This window comes from Microtus pennsylvanicus, chromosome 19, assembly GCF_037038515.1.
Source record: "Microtus pennsylvanicus isolate mMicPen1 chromosome 19, mMicPen1.hap1, whole genome shotgun sequence".
NCBI lineage: Eukaryota > Metazoa > Chordata > Mammalia > Rodentia > Cricetidae > Microtus > Microtus pennsylvanicus.
Window position 1 is genome coordinate 22,287,088 of NC_134597.1, and position 21,879 is coordinate 22,308,966.

The following is a 21,879-nucleotide window of genomic DNA, read 5'->3' on the forward strand; positions in this document are numbered from 1 at the left end:
AATGTTTCTAACACTGTAGAATTACAACTAGGCATTCTAGCTTTTTGTATAGTCTGCAAAGGAGACTGAGAAATGTAGGTCATGCTTGTATGTGCTCATTTTTTATCTTGTGCGCCTGATATTTTAGAGCAGATTTCTTGAGGGCAGTGGCTTGTTTATAACATTCTGTAAATAGCCCAGCCTAATGTGGGCTTCGTACAGAGAGCTTCTGCTGGTTTTGTATGGATTGATGTAGATATGATGCTACTAACAAGAAAATTGCTGAGCCTGGGTATCTTTGTTCTGTTCTATTTGGATTCCACCGTAGCAGTGCACTGGTCTAAACATGCTTAGCCTCTTCCCTACCCTGCCAGAATGCCTTGCCACCTCCAGGTGCTATTACTGTTTCTGTTCATTGAGCCCCATGTGCAACCCCAGTGTTGACTGATCTCTCTTTTCTGTTGCAGAAACATTGCTGAGGCTCTTGTCAGCAAAGGCCTAGCCACAGTGATCAGATACCGGCAGGATGATGACCAGAGATCCTCACACTATGATGAGCTGCTGGCCGCAGAAGCCAGGTAAGTTTGAGAACGTACTAAACATACTGAGACTGATCGCACCACTTTTTTCTGTGTCACTCTTGTGTTTCTGCCTGAGCCTGAGTAGAATAGATTGGAAATATTATGCAGGTAGAGCTTGAATCATTTCTATGTTAGAATTTTTGCCAGTGGAAAACAAGAAAGGCATTGGTTAAACCTAGGCCTCCATTCCTGTCTTCCCCGCCATCCCGAATCAGTAGCTTGTAGAATGTGGCCACCCTGGGTTGGGATTATAAAAGGAAGGAAGCCTGGATGTGAGTGAGCACATCATGTCTGATAATCGTATGGTGATCATCACCATTCCTGGGACTGTCGGAAAAAACTGACAATGGGTGCAATACATTTGGCTCTGTGCTTTCCTTCAGAGGCCTCCCCTCCCTTCCTCTCCCATTTATCACCTCTGAACCTTTTGTCATGTACAAAGGAAATGAAAACATTTATTAGGAAATGAGTTTTGGTTTCAAACACTTCTGACAGCTGGCAGGAAAGCATTTGAGAAACCCTGTGACATTTTACTTTTGTCCTTCATCCCTATGGCTGGTTACCCTGAGGAGAAGCACAGTGCACAGCTGGGTTTCTTGCCTTGACATCCCTCAAGGCTCCTACTCTTAGAGACTTGAGTCTGCTCAACTGATATGGATACCTCAGGAGTCCGTTTAGACTCTGCAAAATATCTCCATTGTATCAGAGTGATTTGCATGGATTTGCCTCACTCATTAGTTTTTCCATGGCCTGCAGGACCTGTTAGTTAAGAAGTTTGGTCATTGTGAGATTATGCGTTCTGTTAGAGAAGCCTTGAGTTGGGCACATATTACCTAATTTTGGCTTCACACCTTGTCAATGAGATTATTTCTCTTGCTCTTGTTCTCATATCCTACATTGTGATAGAGTGTCACACAGAATGTCACACAGAAGTCAACCTGTTGTGACATTTCTGATTCTTTCTTCTGGGCTTTTCTTCATTGTCCAGCCTACACATGAATTGTTCCATATCTTTGGAATGATGTTCACTAGTAACATTTAAAAATAAGGCTCCCTGTGCCTAATAACTTGGTAGGGTGAGGCAAGAGAATTCTGAGTTCTAGTGTGGGCTTCACAGCAAATTTCAGGCCGTCCTTGGCTATAAGTAGACTCTGCCTCAAGTAATAGCAATATAGTAACAAAATGTGGTATAGATTCATAATGCGTGTTTCCCAAACATAGTTGGTCTTCCCTCTCTCTGCTGTTATACGAATATAGTATGCTCAAAAGCACCATGAGGGGAAATGCCGATACACTTAATATTATATAGACCCTTCAGGAAATAGACCTTCACCAAACTGGTGGAATTCATGGGGTGGGTTGATGGGCAGCTTGGCCATTGTGATCTGAGAGTAACTTGAGAGCAAGTGAGGCATTAACAGTGTAAGAACCACTTACATAATGATGGGATACATGACCATATTTCTAGGTCTGGGTTCACCGTGTTGCACGTGAACACCTAATTCTAATTGGCAGGCGGGCATGGAAATAATCTGCAAAGGAGCTCAGGAAAGGGTGGCCAGAGTCAGCTCTTACTACACTGTTAGAAATAGCCTTGGTGTTGTTTAATGATTATACACATAGAAGGAAATTTGGGGGAGATTTAGGTTTTAAGAAGAAAATAAGCCTTTTTAGTGAAGATTTTGTGCTGAAGTAATGTAACAAGATGCTTGCTTGCTGAAGCAGTGAACTACCTAAGGATAATTGTGTTGAGCCATTGCTTTCAGACTGATGGTGGAAAAATTGGCTTCTAAGCCCTTCCACTGTTGCAGGTTGAGTAAATGCAGAAAGATTAACCACTTCCCCAAGGCCGGGAGGCATTGCCTGAAGGCAGTACAGGCCCCATAAAGGATTAGTCCCAGCAACCAAGATAGCTGAAGTGGTTTTTCTTTGGAGTGCCATTGTCAGTGATCCCTAGGATGATGGCCCAAGGCCATCTCCTAGATGCTAACCCCCAGCCAGGTGAGAGTCAAGAAAGACCAAGATTCTCACTAGGTCGAGATTGGTGGTTTTGTCAACATTCAGAAAGATCTCTCACATTGAGGCCTTGTTTTCCAAACCACCTACCTGCAGACACTGTTTTGTTTCAGCTTACCTTCATTCGGTCCACCCTTCCTTCCCCATGACGCCTGCCTCTACATCCCCATCCTTGCCTCTGTTATATAACTCACAGCCCTTTGTACATGCTGCTTCTGTCCTGCATCCTGCCTGTCTATTGAATAGCATCCAAGTTTAGGGCTCTTTTTCCCTAGATGGATTAGCTTCATGTTTCCAGTTGAACTCTGCTGTGTGATTTGGTGCTCTGTCGATTAGGTTTCTCTCTCTGCCTCTCAGCTTAGAGTCCTCTGCAGATCTCATTAGTGAGTTGTTTACTCCTCTTCCGGGCCATGAGTAGAACCCCTCAACAAGAAATGCTCTGGTGATGACCCCAAGTCACTCCCAACATGGACTGTCTTTTGTTTATCGTTCCTTCAGCCACTCTTTAATCTTCAGTGATTGTGTACTGAACCAAGCCAAATTGAATTAATTTCCCTAGGAAAATTCCTTGAGTTACTAATATATCTAACACTTTAGCAAAGGCCAAATTAGTAACATCTGCTACATTCCTGTCAGTCATCCATTCTGAAGCTCTTCAGGTTCCTATAAGATTGTCTTCCAACAATGATGTCGATTGCCTCAGATATCCTAGCCCCTAACCTTGCTTACCTGCTCTTTGGGGGTTATCGGCTGGTGGGATCTGCAGTGACACAACATGCTCTTCCCGTTGACTTTGCTTTCCAGTGTACTGCTTGGCCATTAATCCTTTTAGAGAAACATTGTAAGCTTTGGGAAAAGGGCAGCCTGTTAACTTCTCTGACTTCTCAGGTCAGCACAGCTGCCAGCCTAGGAGTTGATGAGCTTTCTCCTGGCTCTGCAGCTCCTACTTTCTCTGCAAGGGCTGGTGACCTGCCAGCCTTTCTCAGGTTATCTGATAGGAGTTCAAGGGGCAGGACTTAGGCGCTCACTGGAGTGCAGGTGAGAAGACGGGGAAGTAAGAACCCCACTGTGCAGCCAGCCAGTTGCATTCCAGTGCATTGACTTGCTTGCTTGAAACAAGCTCTCCTTTGCTTTCTCTTCAGCTTGCTGACACCTGCACATTCTTTATTCAGCTGTTTGTCTGCTTATGGGCAACTTCCATTATGTCTCAAATGCCTGGACCATCTAGAAGAAGCCACATTTCTTTGTTTAAAGAATAAATAAGCCTGTTAATTCCCCAATGGTTGCCTTCCTTTCTAGCTCAGGTGTCTGTCATCAGCCACCTCCTCCATCTTTACCTTGTGTCCAGGCAAGATAAGGTTTTGGAATTTCCTGGGGGGTACTTTTGGGCCTTGTTTCTCTCTTGGGTTCTAGTGAGAAGCTCTTGATTTTTGTCCCAGGGTTTGACAGCTCAAAATTGCTTGTCCTTGGAATTTTTTTACAAAAATAATTTAGATGCACATGACCCATGTTCACTGTGACACACCTGAATTTGTTTCCTTTTGTGAGGCATCCCATAGTTCTTCTCTGCATGGTTCTACTAATGTTTAACCCGTTGATTTACTCTAGTCTAGACAAGGGTTTTACACTTTAATCAGAGCATCTGATTCCTGGAGGACATACCTATTAGCTCCTTTTGAAGTATTTCCAAACCGCTCCCCAAAATCATTTTTCCTGAAAATGCTATTAAAATGTCACATATTCCATCCCCTGTATTTGTTGTAACACATCCAGTTTGATTTTGGAAAGACCAACATGCATTTTTCACCCCCATGGGAGACACCATCGCTGTGGACTTTTCTTGTTGACAGTGTAGAGCATAAGCTGGCTTCAGACTCCCTGAGGGCGGCCAGGAGTGGGGTGGGGGTCTGCTTTTTTCCATCTGTAGAGTGCTGGGTTTACAGGCGTGGGCTACCACACCTACCTTTCCATGTGGGCTTTCACTGAACATGTTATTCATATTGAGGACCAGCTGGTAATGCCTGGAGTCAGATCAAAGCGTGGCTGCTGCCATGCTTTCTTTGGGTCTGTACAAATGGGAAATAACATCAATGTGTATTCTCTCTTCTGTAGCTAAACAGCCCTTTTTTTCCAGAGCTATAATATTTTAATGTGCTTGTAGGCCCAACAGTTGAGTGTCTTAAGTAGGAGGAATGGAAGTTCAGACCACCCTGTTCTAAATAGTAAGACCCTTTCTCACAAGACAAAGACAGCCCTACTATGTAGTCCTGTATGAACTGGATGTCATTGTGTAAATGGTCAGGCTGTTTTCAGATTCACACTGTTTCTGTCTCCCAAATGCTGGGATTAAATGCATGGACTATCATGCAGAGCTTGCAACCTAATATTTTAATTATTTCTGGAATTTGGCTTTATTCATTTAAGGTACTTTTTCATCTCAGATGTTATGATTTCAAGGTCAGATATATATATATGCAAAAAAATAAATTGATGCCTCACGTGACTGTGGAAAACAATAGTACTGAGCAATGTAGCATCTGAGCAGATTTAAATGACGTTAGATTTATTTTGGACATAAGAAATAAAGTTAGGATTATTTCAAGCAAAAAAAGGGACAGGCCTTCTTCCTTTCATGTCTATTCAGTTTCTTCATGGCACCCTATAAGCTTGGGAAAGTGGTGCTGTTCTTAGTCTCTGAGAGGCAAGCATAAACCTACCCTTCTCTCTGCTGTGTGTGGCTTCTCCAAGAACTCATTTTTCTGAGTGAACAAACTCTCTTTAGAACAACAAAAAACAAGTGCTCCTGCCTTGCTGAGTTCTCTCTCCAGTCTCCAAACCCCACAGGCATCAGCCTCTTGCTTTTTTCGGCATGATTGGCAGAACTTTTCATTGTAGGCTTCTCTAGCTGAAACTCGGGGAAACTGTCAGAGTCTGATCAAGGTTGTATGTGTTGATGACTCTCCTTTGCTAAGCCAATTTCGGTGGCATTGTTATGAGGTGTACTGCTCTCATCAGGTGACTCCTGGTGACTTAGGGGTCACGTTGATCTATCCAGTATCCTCGAATTGATAGCCATCACTTAGTGAATGCATATTGCAAGTTTCCTGAAGTGTTTTCAGGGCCACAGGGAGAGAAATGCCCTTTTTCTACACATGCTCAGTCAAAGCTGCTCCCCTGCTATTCTCACACAGAAAAAAGTTTCTATAAACTTTAAAGAAATAGGAAAAGGTCATGCCTCTAAAAACAAATGGGGAAAAAAATGGTGCAGTTCTCCCTGCCTTATTTCAGCACGTCTCATATGTACAAGAGCCAGGAACAACATCCTCGCCACAGAACCAAGACCAGATGGAGTCAGCAAGATGGCTCAGCGGACTAAAACTCTGGCTGAGCAAGCTTGAAGACTTGGGTCAAATACCTGGAACCCAAAATTTAAAAGTCAGGAAGACATCTGCAATCTTAACACTTCTGCTTGAAATAGGAAATGGAAACAGGAGAATCGCCCAAAAGCCTTGGGCCATCTAGCCTGGAGTATGCAGCTATGCAACACAGAAACAGGAAACATCCTGCCTCAGCAGAGTGAAAAGAGAAACTCCCAAGAGTTGTCCTCTGATCCCCCTACACACACGTAAATAGATAGGTAGGTAGATTAGATAAATGGATGGATGGACGGACAGATAGATGGATAATAATGTAAACATCATGACAGTAGACAAAGCCAATGAACTTATATGTCAGATCTTAAGCTGAACAAGCAGCAAATTTCATTACCGTAAAGCCCACAAGAAAATTAGTGTGGAAATTGAATGTATGTTCCTTGCAAATATTTGTGTATTTTAAAATCTTAGAGCTGTTATGTCCTATCACATGGTTTGAATTATATGAAATAATCCAAACTCCAAGAAAGCAGATATTGCTCTCAGGAAGAGTTGTTCTTCTCTGCTTTATCTTGCATGCAATGGGTTTACATTCATTTCTCCTCGTTAGTCTTTTGAGTATATCCTGGGTCATAGGCATTGAGAATGATGGTAGAGAACAAAAATGAGAATAGATTCAAACCTTTGCAGAGCGTGTAATCCCCAAAGGATGGGTATTACATAATTTGAATAGCATCTCTAGATACTGCTATTTTTCCTATTTCTTTTCGTTTTCACCTGTTTTCTTAGTGTTTCCTTTTCATCCTATTTATTATTAACAATGTTTGCCTTCATCTTTTTCTATCCCATCTCTCATTTTTATTAAATTTTCCCATGAGAGTGTCTCCTTGAAATTCTTCTCTGTTCAGCCTCTGCTCTTACCTTCTCAATAGTTTAATGGTTCATCTTTAAATAAACCAAGATTTCTCACTTTGAATCTAATGGCCCCAACAAGTGAAAATTCTCTTTAAATAAAACTGGAACTACTGAACAGCTTTTACCAGAAGCTTTTCTCTTCCCTGATCATTCACCAGTCCCTATAACACCAAGATACTCTGGCTTTTAGCTTGAGCATCATAGAATGCAGAAGTAGAGGAATACTTGTCTGGCTTCTTCTGCCAGCTGTGTCATCTCACAGCAGGGCAGTTTGGAACCCAGAAAGGAGAGTGGCCTTTTTCTGAAACAGTCTTCCGGCTTCCTTTCTTTTGAACTCTGGAGGTGCTCTTTCCTCCTCACCCCCACCCCCATTTTTGGATTGCAGTTTGGTGTTAAAATCATGAGGTTGCTAATTGACATCAGCACATGGTGTGGATTGGGGAGGGGTTCACTGTTGGGGGTAGGGTAGATCAGCTATTGCAAGTGGATGTGATAACAGGAAAATGCATTAAACGAGCTGTGGTGGGGAAGTGATTTGAAGACACAGCTGAATGTGGGGAAACTTAGCTTTTCCCTTTCTTCAGAAAAGATGATGCACTCAACATCCAAATAGCAGTAATCAGTCTGCATTTAAGGCAGCACAAATGGCCACTTCTGGAGAGCTGTATAATGCCTCCATTTTCAATGAGTTTTCTCCTTTAGGATATTAAGAGGATCTGTTCACGCTCTTCATCCTCTTTTCTTCCTTCCCCACCCCTGGTTCTGATGTAAGCTCTGAGAGCTCGCTGGTGACTGAAGGGCAGGGGGCTAAGTTGGAGCCCTTTGCTTAGTATGCTCCCCTGGATACCAGGTTTGTGGGGAGTTCTGCCAGTCACAGTCAGATACTAAGCTGCTAATGAGCACGTCTTACATAATATTTCCTGCAGTCATTAGTCTGTGCTGATTGTATTCCTTCAGAGGACATTGTTCCAGACTCGCCTTTCTGACCATCTGATCACTGTCACCATTTCCACTGCATGCAGCTGGCCTCTTCAGAGCAGCTTGTCCATTGTTTGCCTTCTTGTTGTCCTTTTAGCTGAGTTCTTGGTCCTTCCAGAGAACATTGACACATTTGAAGATCATCATATGATGAATACAGTTTTAATCTGAAATAAACTGTAACAGTGAAGTGATAACCAATTGAGAAACACCACTGTAAACAATTCCTGACCACTGTAAAGCAAATCCCATTATGTGACCTTTTATGGCAGATTTAGTCTTCATTACTTTAGCAATTGTAACCATGGTTATAAGCAAAGTGAACAAGGCATGGAACAGACAAGCTTTAATTTCTCTGCATGCTTGACTCTTTCTACTCCTTACTTCTGATCTCCTTCATATACAGTTTCTGGCTCCTTAGTTCTGTTGCTTCTGAGTAGCCTCCACCAGGTTATCTCACCAATGTGAGATAATCAGCAGCACCATGATGCTTGCTTGATTGAGCTCCTCTGCAATGCTAGGTGCTATAGTGGTTCTGAGAGCTGAGCTTATATTAGGTATATCTCTAGCCTACTTGGTTGTAGTCCTTGAAAAAAAATATCTTGGAAGGGTGATATTTTTTGTAATTAAACACTGATCCATCATTGCACAGTATTTTATAGCTGCTTGTGAGTTCCTCATAGCTTTCTTTTATTTGCTTGCTTCTTTGCATCTCAATTTCTAGTAACCTCCTTCATGCATTTCTATTTTATCTTAAGCTGCCTCTGTTCCCCCTCCTGCTTTGGACCCAGAAATTGAGAAGGATTACTTCCTATTCCTCCTGCTTCTGCATTGAGTTCAGAGAGCTGAACTTCCAGAGAATACCAGCAGGTTCAAGTCAGCATAGCTGGAAAAGCATTTTCTAAAATGTGTTGCTTTTCACTCAAGTCAAAAGACATATTACATTTTAATACAACAACTGTAAAGATGCTTGCTGGACTTACGTGGTAGAAAGAGGGAAATAACTGGCTTTCAATCCCCCTGCATAATAAATAACTAGATGTGATTTGTTTCAAAAGTAATATAAAACTTCTATAACTGCCTTTTGTCTGTTAAACAATATACTTTGTCAAGTTTATTGTGATGAATGCAAGAAAATCACAATGTGTAGGTTATGTAGATGAATAAGTAAATAGTTGCTGAAGCAAAGATACATTTAAGGAGTAAGCTGCACGTGAAAGTCATTCTCTAATCTAGGAGCATCCGCCATTTGTGTCCATAGAAGCTAGTGTGTTCTGTCCGCTTTCCTTTGGGAAAGGGAGGTACAGAAGATAAATCTCTTCTTCCTCACTCTGTGACACAGCAGTGGTTTTATGCCTCTGAATTTATGTTAGGAGATAATTCACAAACTGTCCACCAGTTTATTTAAAAGTTATTCCTTGTGGCATTATTTATAATAATGCAAGTAATCTATTCATAGAAATATCTAACAATGATGATTGTTTAATTCTGAACCATGGATCCATGAGATGGATTTATTGTAGAACCATTAAAAATGAAGAAATCAGTGACATAGAGGAGTGTTCATTTACCCATTTGTTATGGGGGTAAAAAAAAACCCCTATGTGCCCAAAAAACTTATCCACGGTGGTACTATTTTTTAAGTATAAATGGGAGATATGTGTGTTTTAGCTCTCAGAAGACATTAGAATAGAATTATGCGTCATTTCCTATTTTTTTTCTTATGATGGATTTTGTAATCAGGACAGCAAAAACTATAAAGCAGTGTCACTCCGGCAGTTTTAAATAATCTGCTTTCTGAGCCTTTGTGATTCCTTGATGACCACTTATTTCTACCTAGCACTAATACTCCTTTGGTCCTAATCCGAGACCAGTAGCATTTGCTTATCTTTAGCAACTGTGTGACCATCCCTCTGCATGAGCTCATAATCCTTCCTTTCCCTCTTTCCTCTCTCTGCGGTCCCGCTGTCATGCCTCACACAGCAGCATGTGCCTTCATTTCTTTCGTGTGACCCCGAGTCATGATATCTACTGACTCATTAGTCCTCCCACCTCCCTAGACCACAGGACTCAATTTCCTCTTTTCCAGTTTGTGTGCTCTCCATCTTTTCTGCCTTTCTTATCAGTAATGCTCATTTTGTTGAAAATGCAGCTGCATAATCTTAGAGGTCCCCCCTCCCCCCCATACACTCAGACACACCTGTCATTCTGCACCTGTGTCTGCTGTGTGCCTCATTTCGGATCGCAGAATCCTATTGCTTTCTCGGCTGCCAAGGCCAAATGGGTTTTTGTGACTATGTTTCAAGAATTTCTGTGTTTGGTTCATGCTGAAATGCTGTATCAGTGTGGCTCAAAACCGTGGGAGGTGTAGGAGGGTTAACGCTCTTTGTTCTAATTTGTAACCTTTTTGTTGAGATTACTTTTACTTCTTCTAAGTCATTTATCATTACAATCGAGTCATTCCGTTTATTGTTTGCAGTGGTCAGAGCTCTGGGAGGGGGCGCATGTGAGGAGCTGGGGTTCTTTTGTACTCTGCCCTAGAGCACGAATCAGGACACCACATCCACAGGAGCCAGCAGTCCTCAAATAGTTGCCCTTCAGCAACTTTGGCATGATCCATGTCTGTAATTTGAAGAATTTTCAACATTCTACAGAAACATTTATTGCCAGGCTGTGGTTGTACGCGACTTTAATCCCAGCACTTGGGAGGTAGACACAGGCGTGTCTCTGAGTTCATGGCCAGCCTAGTCTAGAGAGCAAATTCCGGGACAACAAGGGTACACAAAGAAACAGACAAAAAAAAAACAAAAACAAAAACAAAAAAACCCCACCTATTTACTTGTTCAGGTTTACTAGGCACACTTTAACTGAACTATATGGCCTTGTGTTTCTGTAATAATGAAAATACAAATCTGTGTTAAGTTCTATAACAAACATTAAGGACATTATCCTAACTAGCCCTCAAAGGGCCTGAAGTGTAGCTGTAGAAAGACTAGAACAGGAAGCAATGCAGATTTGTTTTTTGCCAGTTACAGCTCCACACTAAACTTACATGTGTGCACATGCACACACAGTATTTGTGTATACAAATTCACTGCCATTTCAGAGTTCATGGAAACTACCTGACCTATAACTCAGCTTTAGCTTTAGAATTACTGATGTAGCAGCTCTTTTTCTTTTTGAAAAACAGGATGTTTTTGTTTGCTGTTATTATTTGTAGCATAGTTTCATGTGGCCAAGACTGGCCTCAAACTTACTGCATAGCCAAGGATAGCTTTGGACTCCCAATCTCCTGCTACCCTCTCCCAAATGCTGGGATTATAAATAAGCATGAGACATCTTACTTAACTGTGGTATTTGTTTTTGAGACTGACTACTGATAAATGACCACTCTTTTTTTTATTGATTTTTATGTCTCTTTATATGTATGTACACATGAATGGGTTGCCTTCAGTGGCCAGAAGAGGGTGTTGGATCCCCTGGAGCTAGAGTTATAGGTTGCTTTGCACTACTTGACTTGAGTGCTGGGATCCAAACTTTGATCTTCAAGAGCAATAAATGGTCTTTTATTTAAGCTGAGCCACCTCCTTAGTCCAAGTATATGACTGCTCTTTTAATTTTCAAGTGAAGAACCTGGAAGAGCAAATATGTACAGTATGTAAGAGAAAATGGACTTCATTGACTTAAAGGCTGTGATTTGGAAATCATAGGAAGATATAATTGTGACCACATGGTAGGTGCCTGTGAAAGTAAATTGTTAGTATAAAAATTTTTCCTTGGAGCTAAGGGTCCATTAACTTAGGTTATTACACTTGCTAGCATATCTGAGGTCCTGAGTTTGGTTGCCATTGCCATTATCATCAACAATAAAAGAATTTCCATTCAGTTTCCTCTTGGCCTTTGTTTGGGATCTAAGTAGCTGAGTGAGTTGATTCTTTCTGGGTCTGTAGCAATGGGTTTGTTTTCTCCACTGACTTAAAGATTTAAATGAAGGAAAGAAGTATTAAGAGAAATCTTGGGTTGTTCCAGTTGACCCACCATATAATATAGAGGAAGTCAGGTGCCTGCTATCGGGTTCTTAGTCTCTTTAATGAAAAAAATTAAGAGACTGAAACAGAAGTACAAGAAGAATTTACTAAGATTTAAAAGAAAGCACACGCCATAGGAAAACTAATTCTTTGGCTGCCCAGAGGAAGTGAGTGAAAAAGATAAGCCCAAGAGGTCGGCCCAGTGGCAGGGATTGGAGCTTTACAAAAAGAATAAAGAAGCCCAAAGTATGAGGAATTCCAAAGCATATGTAGGCTCTGGCCAGCATCCAAAAGAGGAAGAAAGAAGAAAAGAAAAAGAAATAGTTAAGTCCTTCTGAGTCAGGACTCAGTAGGGCAGATAGACCCTGCCAAACCCCTTGGCAGCTCCTAGGGCCTGCACTAGGAGATGGGAATACTAGAAAGAAAAAGTACTGCATCTTAAGGTGAACCTGCCTCTCTTGGGGTGATTCCCCAACCAGGTCCTTGACCTGCCTGACTGCACTAATTCTCATGGAAGGAGAAAAAGCATATCTCCTGGAGGAAGATCCCATTCCCTGCTGTAACTTGATGGCCAACCTGGGTTCTATTCCCTGGATTCACTTGGTGGGTGAAAAACCTACTCCCCAAGTGCCCTTTAACCTCTGAAGGTATACATACACATGCTCACACAAACATGTCAAATACATAAGCATAATTTTTTAAAATAGGTATGTATTCGCCCCAGAGAGGGAGGATAGCCACAAGCCATAGAATTTTACATAAGTCTGTCTTGATGAACCCGTGAGCTTATTGAGGTTATTTACAGGAGCCATGGCAAACATCTATACCACCGTTAATTCCCCCTATGCAAACTTAGAGATACTTTACCAACTCGTTTACAGGAAGCTATACCACTCACTTACAGGAAGCTATTCCACTCACAGGCGCTATACCAACCACGCACTTAGAGGAAGCTATTCCTCTCACAGGCACTATACCAACTTGCTTACAGGTAGCTGTTCCACTCACTCACAGGAAGCTATGCCACTCATGGGTCCTGTACTACTCACTTACAAGAAGCTATACCACTTAAGAATCTCCCTCAGAAACTGTTCACTGTTGGAAACAGCCACACACAAAAAAGGAAAGCTTCATTCTGTTCTTTTTGAAAAACATTTCAAGTCAGTTGAGTGAGTGACAGAATACCTGGTATGGCTTAATGAATTGTCAAAGCACCAGCTACAGGTAAGAAGTATTCTAGGTCGTGTTGAGCAGTGCCTTCCTGATTTGGTTTGTTGAGGTTAGGTTAACAAGGTGTGACATTCCCCCCTCCCCCCAGAATAACCTCTTTAGAGAAGCATTGCTACCCTTTATGTGCAGACCTGAGGAGGAAGTGAAACCAAGTGTACATACACAGCGCTGATCCTGCTCTAGCAACTTTCTCCATGCTTTCTTAGAACCTAGAAACCCTACTAAGGCTAGAGTAGGAACCCCAGAACCTTTACTATACTTAGGTCTGTAACTAACAGTACCCACATGGGCCTTCTCTAGTAGTGGAAGGGCCTAATTGTGACTTTCTGTGTTCACCAGTAACCATGTCTAGTAGTGCTGGGTAGTTAAGAGGTGGAAGGTTGGTACCAACCACCCATGGTCAGATATGTGAAATCTGCTATTACCACCCACAACTAATTCAAATGATGCTTACTATCAGTTATATAGTTCTCACTAATTTTTTCCTCAGTTTTAAATGCCTTTTCTGTACAATATTGCTTCATTCCAGGCAACTTATCTTTTTACCTGGGAGGAACTTATTTCCATTAGAATTGGGACACTGGCTACATATTTTACATTTAAAATGTTTCATGTGATTAAGCACCGAAACATTATTACTTGTGCTTCTTAGGAGTGTGCACTTCCTACTGATTCTTCCTTTGTGCCCAGAACAATGCCTCTAATTTGGAAACAAGTAAGGGAGCTCTCTGATTACCAGGCATTGCTAGCTGGTAACTGGGCTGGTGAGAGGGGCAGCTTCCACCATCTCTGTCAGTGACTGCTCCTCCCAGGCTGGCTGCTCAGCAGGGTATACCGGGTTTGTGTAGTGGTACATCTTATGTCAGCAGTCCCTGTTCCTTTCCCCTCCCCAACCCCTGACTCTTTCTGCTGTGGTTTTTCTCCTAATGGGTTTTTCTCTTCTGCCCTTACAGAGCTATTAAGAATGGCAAAGGATTGCACAGCAAGAAGGAAGTGCCCATCCACCGAGTTGCTGACATTTCTGGGGTGAGTTGTGCCCTTGAATCCAGCTGTGGCCTCAGAGCCTCCAAGAGCCTGTGTGCTTCTTATTCAGTGAAGGACTCCACTTATGTGCTTTCTGTAGCTCTGTGCTTTTCAGGCCCTAAATCTAATCCCCACCCCCCACTCGTGTTTGTATAACAATTCTGGCTTACATTATGGAAAAGGATAATTTTAAACCTCCATTCTATTTTTTCATCTGAGCTGTCTCTATGTTGCTTGTAGTCTTTAAGTGTTGTGAGTTCAGATGATACTTTATACTTCCCTGTCGTACTGAAGTAAAATTAGCTTTTTTTTAACCTATTCTGTGAATGAGAATTCTTCATGATAAAAGGTCAAGTGTAGGTTATGAGAGAAAGTATAAGAATTACTTGTGACTTCTTAATGAGTTTTTTCTCACAACTTGCCTGTCAGGTGGACAGAACAGAGGACTATGTGACTGTGCTAAGAGATAATAAATATAGAAAATATATAGAAGAATCGGTGAAGAATTCTTCTGAATCCCTAGCAGGCTATGTCCCTAGCAGTGTCTTGCTGTGAACACTTACCCATGCCTGTTTAAGATCTCTTCAGACTGAGCAGTGCCCTGCTTTTTAAGAGGGCTTTTCCTACAAGATACTTAGTAAGTGCCTACTCCGCGTGGAAACTGCTGTAGGCATTGCGAATCTAACAGTGATGTGTGAGAGGCAGAGAGAGACAGAGAACCTACATTCAAGTGGGAAAGAGAAGTGAGAGCAGCTAAGGGGCGCTGACTGATGCAGTGTTGACTTCACTCTGGTGACCAGGGAAGCCATCAGGATACACACTGTCCTTTTAAACGCCTGTACTCAGTAATGACCAAATAGGGGATTGGTCTGTACCATCAGGTGAGAGGGACCACAATGCACCTGGAACCGAAGGAGAAAGAACCAGTGAATCAGAACATAGACATGCAAGGCATGTGCCTTGGGCCTCAAGATGACAATACCAGTACAAACAAACTCCTCTAGTGCTTAGAAGAACTTGAGTATAATGTCCTCTCCTTATGCCATGTTTACATGCCTGGCTACAGCCTTTTGTATTGGTGGCTTATTGTAAATGTGTCTGGCCAAATCTTTGTTGTGTGGGTGCCCTCATACCTATTAGAAGCAGTGAGACTCCAGTGAGCTTTTCTTTCAACATAGGCAGTTAGCTTAGGTAGCAGATTAAACGGGGTTGTCTATGTCATGTGAGCTAGGAGTAGTCTCTAAGTTATGGTCTCTTCTAGTAGGTGAGATACAATGATAACGTGTGTGTGTCTGTGTCTGTGTGTGTGTCTGTGTCTGTGTCTTAGAATCCTGACAGGTCAAGAAACTACCTGCTAATGACCTTCCAGCCTTTAGCTAGTGTCTGGGTGCATGTGCTAAGGCTAATTGTTGCCAGGGGTGATGCATCCAGTACTCTGCTGTTCATCCTGTTTCGTCTGGGGTCTGGCCTGCGAGTTATATATGTTATATATGCGAGTCTTGTATATATGTTATTAGTTTCTATAGGTATGTTCTGTGGTACTCTCAACAATATATTTTTTAATAGCTGAAGAGGTTGGTATCATAAGGCTGGGGACTGTTCAGCTGCAGAGAAAAACATTTTATAAATACTCATTTTGTAAAACACAGTGGAAGCTCCTCTACATGAGAACCATCTGCCTGTGGAAATGTTTATGTCAAACTGACACTCCAGGACCTTTCCAGAGCTGAATTAAACCTTGGGAAACTATATCGTTTAAAACTAAAAACATGTTTTAAACAAATTAGTAAATCACACTAGTGTGATCTGCACCTCCCCCAAATAAACAAACAGCTTGAGGTTAGGTAGCCCAAGTTTACATTCCGGCTACAGACTTTGCTCTGGCAGGAACGTTAGTGGGGTAGAGGTAGATTTCCCGAGGCCCTCAAAGGACAGCGTCAGGAAATCTGCAGTGCTGACCTTCTGTCTCCCATGATGCCTCTGATCATGATGCTTTCTGGTGTTTCTTAGCCCTTCAGTTGTGATTGTTGCTGTCCATGGTACTTGTGCAAACTTCCCTTCAGTTTTTAATCTTCATTATTTACATTATTATTCCTAACCCACCGACTCACCCTTCATCTGTGGCTTTTTTATGGATCTATTTTATTCTCTTTTTTGTCTGTATATTGGAAAAAAATGGTTTGCTCTTAAGTTACTTAAAAATAAATGCCAGTTAAATGTCCCTCGGTGACCACATAAATAAAAGAGGAAAGCTTGAGCAGGTGGAAGACTGGAAGTGAAAAGCTATTCAATTTAAATAGATGTCAGATATGACCTTGTCTGCTTGAATCACAGATTATTCAGCTACGACTGCAATTTTTGGTGGCCTGTGTAATGGAGGAGGTTTGTCTTTTCCCCTTTCTCACCTCCCTGTCCCTTCATCACAGTGTTAAGTATGAGTATGGGTTGGGTGCCCTTGTGCTATTTAAGTGAGATGTATTGGTTTTCTGCTCCCTAGAGCATGCCAGCAATTTTGCTGTCTGGGGGACAGGTAGGCATGTAGGGTCATGGGTAAGCAGTGTGCTGCCGATGGAAAATAGACCCCTGTAGTAATGACTGTGTGATGTACACTTACATAATAGCTTCATAAAAGTTTCTTAATCTCTTACATTTTCAGCTGTGCTCCCGTACGGCCCCAGATTGACTATCACTTTCAGTTTTAGGTCATGATAAATGGAAGGTTTTGTTGAGCTGACAGTATATGCACTATGCTGCCAAAATAATTTACTGCAAACTGTTATTTATGCATAATGCTGCCCTCCATTCTCCTCCCACCACAGTGCATATCCTTGGAGAAAAAAAAAATAAAATAGGAATAAGTATATACTTTGTCTCCTAAAGACACTCAAGAAATGCGCTCTGCAGAAGACGTCCTGTCATGACTGTAGACAAAGCCTGTGGTTTTGTCCCAGAGTTAACTGTGTCTCTAGAAGCTAAGTCTGTGCCATTCTTCATATGTCTTCTCTTGGGGTTTTAATTTCACAAGGCCAGGGATGAGCATGCGTTGGCTGACTGTGTGTGGTAGGAAATAAGGACCTAGGCATGAGAGTGAGAATGAATGAACTCTTAGGAAATGAGACACTGGCCTGGGCTATTCTAGGTTTATGAATGGAAGATTCTATTTAGCATTAGGTTGAGTTTCTGAATGATACGCAGTTCACCTGTCCAATTTGATAGACCTCTGTTTGTCTATGCCTTGTTTAAAAACTGGCTCATCTGTATCATTTACACTAATTTTCAGGGTGACCTCTAAGGAAGAGTCCTCACTGCCAGGCCAGTAACTTAGGTCCTAAAATATCGATTAATGAACTGGCAGACTCATGAGGATTGCTCAGTGAATTCAGCCAGCTTGGTCTACGTAGTGAGACCCAGGCCAACCAGGGTTACACAGTGAGACACTGTCTCATAAACAAGAAGTGACAACTTTCTATATTTTCTCGTTTTTCCAGGTATAGAAAGTAGGCTTTTATAAGCACCAGCTGTTTACCTTCTTAAAGTCTGGTTTCATTTCAGGGCCTAATACCCCTAATGTGAATCCAAGCACAAATTTGTCTGGCCTGGTTCTGCATCTCTTTTTGTTTAAAAGGCAGTTCTATGGGGACTGTTCCAGTCACACATCCACACTTTCATTATCAGTAAGTATAGTTGTTTCCTGATCCTGTCTCTTCTCCTTTCCTTGCTAGTGTAAAAAAGTTGAACTTTACATATCAGTATTGTTGGTTTTGCTACAGCATTTTCTGCCATAAATACTGTCTCCTGTAGATACAGTGTGAAACAGGTAATAAAATAGGGCTGGTGCGTGGCCAACTGTTGTTCTGGTAGATGAAGCAAATCAGTGAGAATTCCAAAGTGAGAGAGCACAAGTTTGCCACCCCTTGAGGGCAGCCAGCACTGTGAGTACACATTGCTTCCTCTGCCTCCGTCGCTTCCTCTCCCCTTTGTGCTTAGGGAGTTAGAGTGAGTCAGTGTGTATTTGAGAGTTCCTCCCTGTCATCTCTGCTCTCTTTGTTCTGATGCTTGAGGAATTTTAATGATGGAGTGTTGTTGACTGGTGACACAAAGAGAGGTGAGAGCCTATGCCCTCTCCAGTCTTGTCTCCTCTCCTGTCATCTCTGGTCTTTCTACTCTGGTGAGTGAGGAGTTTTAATGATTGTGTGTTTGATTATCGGTTCATCTGTTAGTTATTTGGTGATCAGAAGAAGTTGGAGTATTTGCCTGTCTGATCATGTTTCTGTAAACAGCAAGGTGTGTTGTACTGCCAGAATGGGAGATCTTCTGATATTATGATGAAAACTGTTAATTTCACACTTATTCTCTCGTTGAACTGCCTGGCATTGTTGGACATTGTCAACTTATGTCTGTTTATTGCCCAGTTTTCATACTGTTTTTGAATCTCTCTCTCTCTCTCTCTCTCTCTCTCTCTCTCTCTCTCTCTCTCTCTCTCTCTCTCTCTCTCTGGCTGATTCTATTGAAGACACAAATATTAGTGATAGAATTGTGTGGGGGTTTAGTCTGCAGTGGTACAAGGGCTAGCTTTGCAGACAAGATTTGAGACAATCAGATTATGGGCTCATTACTCCTGAAGTGAATTGAACCATAGAAAGAAGACTTCCAGGGTGAACCAGTAGGTCTTGAATTGGAAAGTTAGGAGTCCTCTGTTGAAGTAGGCAGGTTTGTAGATGAAATGGTTTTGTGTGGGGTTTTTTTGTTTGTTTGTTTGTTTGGTTGATTGATTGATTGGTTGTTTGTTTGTTTGTTTGGTTGGTTGGTTGGTTTTTTTTTCCGGGAGGCTCTTCCTCCCTTTTCTGATTTTCTTGTGCAGCGCTGCTTTTGTTCTTCTGAGATACCGCAAACTGTCTTCCGTTCTATAATAGACTTGGGGCACTTAGTGTTAACTTTCCCCAGTTCCACGTGGAGCTGAATCTTGATGGAAGAATAAGAAGAATATTTATTCTTTTTGGCTGAAAAATATTAAAAAAGATGGCCAGCAAGATAGCTCAGCAGGACACTTCCCACCAAACTAATGACCTGACCTTGATCCCCGGAATCCTTGTGGTAGGTGGAGAGAACTGCCTCATGTCAGCTGTTCTCTGACGGTACACTCACACAGTGGCACACACAAGCAAATAAATATAAAAACAAAACAACTTCTTAATGTTGAAAGAGTTGGAGGGAGAGAAGTTTCTTGATAAGTCCAGTCAAGGAGCAAACCTTATCAGGGCTCTGTTAAGTCATGCCCACTGCAGTTCCCCTAGTGTATCTTTTGGCCCCTTCTTCCTCTCTGCAGATTCTAGAATTCCATTCAGCTGCCCTTCTCTTCTTTATAAGCACTGACAATGATACAAGTGCTTATTCTTTGAACTTTATTTTTAAGATCTCTTTCTTCCCTTCCTCTGCCTTAATCCCACAGCATGTCCTAATTGTCTTTGGGGCCAGCTAGGATCTAAATTACTATACAGATGGCCCAAGGTCAAGACCTGTGCTTCTTAGTGGGGTTTCCCTGGCCTAGAGGAGTGGCCTGGGGTGAGAGCTATATTTCCATACTAGCCATGCTGCTGGGCTGTATATTTGCTGTCCTGGGCAAACAAAAAGAGTTAGCTCACTGTCGACTCCATATTCTCTAGGGCAAGCATGTTGTGCTCCATAAAAAAAGGTTGTGCCTTGGTCAGAAGCTATAGCAGCAGCATTGTTAGTCTCCTGTCCTTCTTGTGCCCATGCTTTTGAAGCTCAAGTTCTTGCTAACCTAGAAGAAGATACTTCTTTCTCTATTTTCTTCTTTCTTGAAACGGTTCAACTGTGTTGCGTCTAATTGACTTGGATTCTCTCCACACAAAACCATACCCCACAACTCTGCAGTGCTCGGCATCTATAATGGCAAGGGGACTGCTAGCTTACCAGCCTCTCCCAGGCTGCAGAGATGGTCTGAGACGTTTATTTTGTTCTGTTTTTGAAACAGGAGCTCACTGTGTATCCCAGACTGGCCTTGCCGTCTTCCTGCCTCAGCAAGACAGGTGCGATTATGTGCGTGCAGTGTTATGCACACCTTTTCTGTGTTTCCTTGGGTTTCTTTTTTTTTTTGTTTTATCATTTTTCTTTTCTTTTTGTCCCTCTTTCTCCCAATTCCACTTCCTTTCCATCTCTCTTCTTTGAACCCCACTCCTACTGTCTCTGTAGAAAGATTTGGATGTCATCAAGACCACCTCGATTGTGGCAGTAAGGTTGAATTGGTCATTTGCCCTCATACTCATGGTGGAGGGCATTGTTCTGTTGGCTTGTGGCAGAAGAGAGGATTGGTCTGTAGAGCCACATGAGTCTTTTGTAGCTAATTTATTTTTTAGCCCTTGTTAAATTCCCTAGGATTGCAAGGGCACACTCTCCTCCAAACAAGTCAGAAAGCATTTATGGTTTCCATGAGAACTTTCACAGGATTATATTTCAGCATCGACTACAGTCGGTGGTGGTTGTGTTTAAGTACTTCTTAGAGAGTTTTAATACATTTTTTTGACTGAGTTGTATTTCTTTTGTGTTCTTTGTACAATGTAGGGCACCAAATTTAGGACATGGGCTCTGGCTTTTATTTAGTTTTGAGTATTATCGGGGCAATTGTTCAAGACTTTGAAATGAGCAGAAAGATCCCTTCGTGTACTTCCATTAGAATGCTGGCTGCTGCCCTTACAAATTCTTCTGGGGTGATAATGATTCTGTGAGTTTCTCTTCATTGATTTTTTTTCCTGGTCCTTTTTGCCCCTTTGTAAAAAGAGAATATGGCTTGTGCAGGGCTAGTAGAGATCCACGTAATTCCTGAAAACATGTGGTCCTTTTAGAGATATGGCCGAACTCTGCTCTGTGAGAGAAATAGCTTCAAATTCAATGTTTCTACTCTAAATATTTTCATCAAGTAAAAATTAGCAAATTTTCTTCAGCGTTCTCGTGACTGTAAAAGTCTGCTCCTCACTCTCCTGAATCTGTTTTCCCTCGTAAATAAATTGATTAAAATGAAGCTTTTTAACGTGAATATTTCTTTCATCCGCAAAGTGTCTGATTCTATATACCTTCTTGGAGTGGCATTCTGTTCACTCATATTTGTCAGGGTTGGGGTCTAGAGATGATTGATATCACTGTTTTTGGTCTCAGGCCTTTGGATATTTGAGACAGGGTCTCATTTGGTAGCTCAGGCTGACTTGAATCATGGAATCCTCCTGCCTCTGTCCTTAGTAATGGGATATAGATACACCCCACTTTGCCTAGCACTCATCCACAGGCTTTTGTTGGAAGAAACATCAAGTTAATACAGCAGTTAGGGTAGGAAATCTGGAAATTGAAGGCAAGGTATAGTATCTTGACCACTGGTTGGCTGTGTCCCAGCTCTGCTGCTTAATACCTCTGAAGAAATGCTGGGTCACGTGACTTCCTGGAAGCAGATCACACAAGGCTCTTGTTTGTCACCTCTTATGAGGAAGACATTTTGATCCCTACGTATTCAGTAACCTTAATTTGTTACTGCCATAAATGGTGTTATAGAAAATCCTCCTTCCAATACGAATGAATGAGTGATAATAAACTTTTCCATGCTCTTTCTGATTTCTTGTTTAAATTTGACTTTACTCATGAGTGGACATGGATGAGCTCCATCATATCAAATTCTGTCCAAGTTTGTTTTCTATTGCTGTGATAAATGCCATGACCCAAAACAATTTAAGGAGTAAAGGCTTCAGT

General features: G+C 41.8%; 1 protein-coding gene across 1 annotated transcript in view; it reads left to right on the plus strand.

Annotated features, from left to right (window-relative positions):
- Snd1 (staphylococcal nuclease and tudor domain containing 1) overlaps positions 1–21,879 on the plus strand; it is a 391,403-nt gene that overhangs the window by 212,804 nt on the left and 156,720 nt on the right. Inside the window, exons 13-14 of the mRNA XM_075953759.1 lie at positions 447–557; positions 14,055–14,127. Of these exons, the coding sequence (XP_075809874.1) occupies positions 447–557; positions 14,055–14,127 (184 nt within the window). The remainder of the gene's footprint in view (positions 1–446; positions 558–14,054; positions 14,128–21,879) is intronic.